This window comes from Lipotes vexillifer, unplaced genomic scaffold (assembly GCF_000442215.2).
Source record: "Lipotes vexillifer unplaced genomic scaffold, Lipotes_vexillifer_v1.1 scaffold1094, whole genome shotgun sequence".
Lineage (NCBI taxonomy): Eukaryota > Metazoa > Chordata > Mammalia > Artiodactyla > Lipotidae > Lipotes > Lipotes vexillifer.
The window spans coordinates 564,719-569,042 of record NW_006792775.1 but is presented as its reverse complement, the minus strand read 5'-3'; the positions used below and the strand labels follow the sequence as shown (position 1 = coordinate 569,042).

Genomic DNA, 4,324 nt, shown 5'->3' with positions numbered 1-4,324 from the left:
GGAGGAGCTGCGCTGGGGGCGGGGCGGGAGGCTGCAGGAGTCGACGGAACAGATGCGGGCCTGGGGGGAGTCTCTGGAGGTGCGGTCAGATGCAGACAGGAGCCTCTCTGGGCGCCGTTGGGAGGACGGCCTGGAGGGGAGGCCTGGGGTCAGTGTGAGAGAAAGTCCAGTTTGGAGGGCATCGCCTAGGAGTGGTGGGGGGAGGTGAAGGAGAGAGGGCAGAGGCTGCCGACCCGCTGCGCTGGGGAGCTGAGAGCGGGAGTAGAAGGGGAAGGGGAGTCCCAGGCGGGCCCTGAGGCGTCACAGTCGCTGGGAGCGGCTCTCCGTGGACGGTGGCAGCACTCATCCCCAGCTCCCCGCCCGAGGCTCGCGCTGGCAGGGCGGAGGGGCACGGGGGACAGCTCAGGCCTACCCCCGGCGCCTCCACTCAGGACTCCTGTGGGCTGAGCTAGCCCACCCAGGACTGTGTGAGGACTGGCATGGGGAGGGGGTGGCTGACTGAGGCTGGGGGTGGGCAGGGAACCCCGCCTGCTGCTTCCTGGGAGCCAGTGGCCTCAGTCCCTTGGTTCCTACAGCTTTGACGGACAGTGAGGGCTTGGGGACACGACCGGGGACACGCGTGGACGATGGAAATCTCATGCGTGTACCTCTCAAATGTTGTGGCTCCCACACACACGTAGGAGGCTGAGGAGGTTGAAGTCAGTGGACTTTATTTGGAAGAGGGGGTTTTCTGCTGGTTTTGATGGGATGGGAGTAGGGTGAGGACCGGCAGGGAGACACGGTGAGACCCTGACCACCCAGGATTAGTTCCTTCACGTCTGCACGTCAGGCAGGCCAGGCAGCCAAATGGGTAGAACCCGCAGCCAGGATGGGCAGCCCCCAGCCACGAGGAGTCGCCTTCAAGGGGCAGCCTCTCCGAGTAACCAAGTAACGCCCAGTGAGTCACTCGGGCTGGTCAGCGGGCACTGGGAAGGTGGCCAGAGCCGCGTCTGGGGGGGCGAGCCCAGCTACTACAACAGCAGGAACAGCAGCAGGCGGGCCCCAGCAGGGGGGCCGTGGTCAGAGCCTTCCTGCGGCCACTGCCCGGCCGCTCGGCCTCACAGACGTCCCTCTCGTCTCGTAGCCTCGTGTTCAGCTCCCTGGGGAATAGGAGTCCAGAAGCTCTGAGAGGTCTCAAGGGGCAGCATTCCTAGGCGGGGAATGCAGGCACGGGCTCTGGCGCTCCCTCAGACCAGAAGAGAGGTGTCTGTCTGGGGCTGCAGCATGATGGATGGAGGACAGACACAAGGAAGGACTTCCTCGCAGTGGGATGGGGCAGTGAGAGGGACTGTTTGGGAGCTAGGAGCTGGGCTGACCCCTTCCTGACGCACCTGAGCAGTTCCAGTTGCCGCAGGAGGCTGAGCTTCTCTTTCTGCATGTTCCTCGAGACCGCGACCACGTCTCTGCAGGATGGAGGTGGTGATTTGGGTGCAGGGAGGCTCCTCGGGGTGTCCCACGACCCCCTGGAGGGCCCTGCCCCACGGAGACCCTGGAGGCGAAGCTGGGACGGGGTGGGATGGAAGCTCTGGGTTCCAAGCGCGACCCTTCTCGGGATCCGCCCCTGAGGGCCCGCCCCCCGCACCGTTGGGTTTGCTCCCGACGGCCCAGCAAGTCGCTCTCCAGCCTGCGGAGCTGCTCTTGCACCCCTTCCAGTTGCGCCCGCAGCGCCTCGTTGGCCAGCCACAGCTGGGCGTTCTGCGCCTGCGCCTCCAGCTGCTCGGTGGTCCGGGCCTGCAGCTGCTGTTCCAACTGGGGTGTGGGGGGGTCAAGGCTGGAGAGAACCCCCCCACGTCCCCGGGATGCTGCGTTTGCCCCAGACTCCCAACAATTCCGGGGCTGGGAACATAGGCCCAAGGGCCTCAAGGACGCCGGGGAGTAGCATGGGGGACGGTGAGGATGGGGCCTGGGCTGGACCGCTGTGCACGCCTCCCGGCCGGGACCGCCGGGCAGCCGCTCACCTCCCGCTGCCGCAGCCCCGCGCGTTCCAGCTCCTGCTCGCGACTCTGCAGCTCCAGCTCTAGGTGGCCTCTCCGCTCCTCCCGGGGGACGTTCTAGGACGCGCAGGGACACCTGAGCCCCCGCGGCGGTGGAGCGGCAGGGGCGCGGGTGGGACCACCTCGGAGAAGGCGGGGCCGGGGAGACCCGCGCGTCCGGGGTTGGGCTGGGCGCGGGGCGGCGCTGCGGGCCCACCTGACTCCGCAGGCGCCGGCGCTGCTCGCCAAGCTGCCGCTCCATATCTTCGTACAGACATCGCACCGCCCTCTTGTGCTCGCTCTCCCGCCTTCGGGAAACCGGGGGTGAGACAGCTGCTTAGAACCTGCCAGCGGTACAGCCCTCGGCCCCGCCCCTACCACCTCGCAGAGCCCCTCCGCCTGGCCCTCAAGCCGCCCCCGGCCCCCCAGCCCTCACCGCCGCAGCGCCTGCTCCAGGCCCTCCCGCTCTCGGGCCGCTTCCTCCAGGCAGGCCGACGCCTGCATCAGAACGTCCTCGAAGGAGCCCAGCAGTTCGGGTCGCTCACGCTGCAGCTGGGTCCAGAGCGTCCGAATTGCCCGCTGCCTGGGGGTGGGGGAGGGGGTGGGCATGAGGGGTGGGAGGGCAGAGGCTGAAGCTGAAGCAGGGACTCCCACCCCCACCCTGCAGGGTAAGAGGCCCCCAGAGGCCCCCGTAGTCTTGCACAAGCTGGGCGTCCCTCTCCTGGGTGCTTTCACCCCTGCGGGGGTCTGTGCCTGTGCGGGGCTTGTGTGGCCAGGAGGTGTGTGTGCGTGGGGTTGTGTCCTTGTGTACACAGGGCTGTGCCTGTGCTGGGTGCAGCCCTGGCTGCTGCCTCCTGAAATGCAAACTCTGTGGGAAATCAGGCCCTGCACGCAGTAGTTGCAGCTGAGAGGGAAGGAGCAGCCCAGACCCGGCCTAGGGACCCTGCCTGGGAACAGACACGCAGGCGACGCGGACAGGCAGCATGCAGGCGGACAGAGAGCAGGTGAGGGTGACGAGAGCCAGGCCAGCGCCGACTCACTCGCCCAGGACCCGGGCCACCCCCAGCTGCTCCAGCGCCGAGCAGAATCTCTCCTCGTCCTCCTCCTCCTCCAGGGAGCCCCCGGAGCCTCGCACACCCGACCAGCCCGCCTCGAAGGTTTCCTCTGGAGCCCGGGAGGGCAGAGCACCCGGGGCAGTCTCCACCCCCACCAACTTCCCTGCGGGCATGGGAGGGAGAGATCACCGGGCTGTGGGTCACCACCCCCAGCCCAGCCCAGCCCACCCCCGCCCCCCGCATATCCTGCCCTTTCTCTGAGCCCAGTTTCCTGTTTTTCTTCCTTATTCTGGTCAGATTCTTGTCCTGGGAATGGGAGGTGACAGCTGGGCTCAGGCCAAAATGAGGCATGCCTGGCTCCCAGCCCCACCTGGGTTTGGCTCAGGGAGCAGGTCATGTCCACATATGCCACAGCATCTGGGGGGCTTCCCGTGGTGCCTGAGTGTACAGACACCAGCCTGTGCTCCGGAGGGAGGCCAGGGAGAAGCACGGCCTGCCACCCATGTGGTCTGCGGGCCCCAGAGAGTCCCACATGTGCCAGCGGAGGGTGTCTGAGCAGCGGGGTAGGGGGTGGGGCTCAGGGGCCGGGCTCACCCAGGCCAAGGCAGAACTCCCGAGCGGTGAGGAAGCCGGTGTGCGCCTGGTCCAGACTTTCGAACACAGCCTCCAGCTGTTCGGGCGTGAGGGGCAGGTCGCTCTGCAGGCCCTGGCCGGGCAAGGATGGCAAGACTGAGTAGCCAAGGTCAGCCCTGGGGTGGGAGGCCTCTTGGAGCTGGGAGCTCACCTGCAGGTCGTGCCGGGTGATGAAGCCCTTGGCCTCCTTGTCGCACAGCAGGAACAGCTCCTGGGCCTGCTCCAGTGTCGCTGCCAGTGGCCCTGAGGCGCGCCCCTCATCCCCCGCCTCCTCCTCCTGGGCCTCCACAGCCCCAGGCTTCCCGGGGCGGGCCATGGCGGGGGGTCTCAGGCTTGGGCGCTATGAAGCCAAGGAGAAGTCAGGGCCTGAGCAGAGCTGAGAAAGGCGGGGAGAGGAGAAGGTCGGCAGAGAGGGTGAGGGGCAAAGGCGGCTGAGGGCTAAGCGGGAGCGGTGCGGATGGGAAGGTGGAGGCCCGGAGAGGAGGAGCAGCTGGCGGAGGTGTGGCCCAATTGCAGGTGGTGGGGCTGGCGCAAGGTGGCATGGGTGGAGCCTGCCTGCAGGCTCAGGGCCACCCAGGGAGCCAGCCGGTGCAGGAGAGGGTGTGCTGGGGGGAGGGGGCGGGG

At 67.8% G+C, this 4,324-nt stretch overlaps 1 protein-coding gene across 1 annotated transcript; it reads right to left on the bottom strand.

Annotated features, from left to right (window-relative positions):
* Positions 1 to 955: 955 nt before the first annotated feature.
* Positions 956 to 4,016, bottom strand: CRACR2B (calcium release activated channel regulator 2B). Its single transcript, XM_007465930.1, has 9 exons — positions 3,852 to 4,016; positions 3,662 to 3,773; positions 3,053 to 3,230; positions 2,449 to 2,595; positions 2,230 to 2,320; positions 1,998 to 2,090; positions 1,622 to 1,788; positions 1,371 to 1,442; positions 956 to 1,139 (listed from the first exon to the last, which is right to left on the bottom strand). Exons 1-9 carry the CDS (start codon positions 4,014 to 4,016, stop codon positions 956 to 958), a joined length of 1,209 nt encoding a protein of 402 aa, XP_007465992.1.
* Between the last annotated feature and the right edge of the window lie 308 nt (positions 4,017 to 4,324).

Bases quoted from the DNA above. Each gene is read 5' to 3' on its own strand.
- CRACR2B (XM_007465930.1), bottom strand. From the start codon at position 4,016: ATGGCCCGCCCCGGGAAGCCTGGGGCTGTGGAGGCCCAGGAGGAGGAG. The intron at 3,774-3,851 runs GTGAGCTCCCAG...TTGCCCGGCCAG, and splicing joins TCACCCGGCACGACCTGCAG to GGCCTGCAGAGCGACCTGCC. The intron at 1,789-1,997 runs GTGAGCGGCTGC...CCCACACCCCAG, and splicing joins CGGGGCTGCGGCAGCGGGAG to TTGGAACAGCAGCTGCAGGC.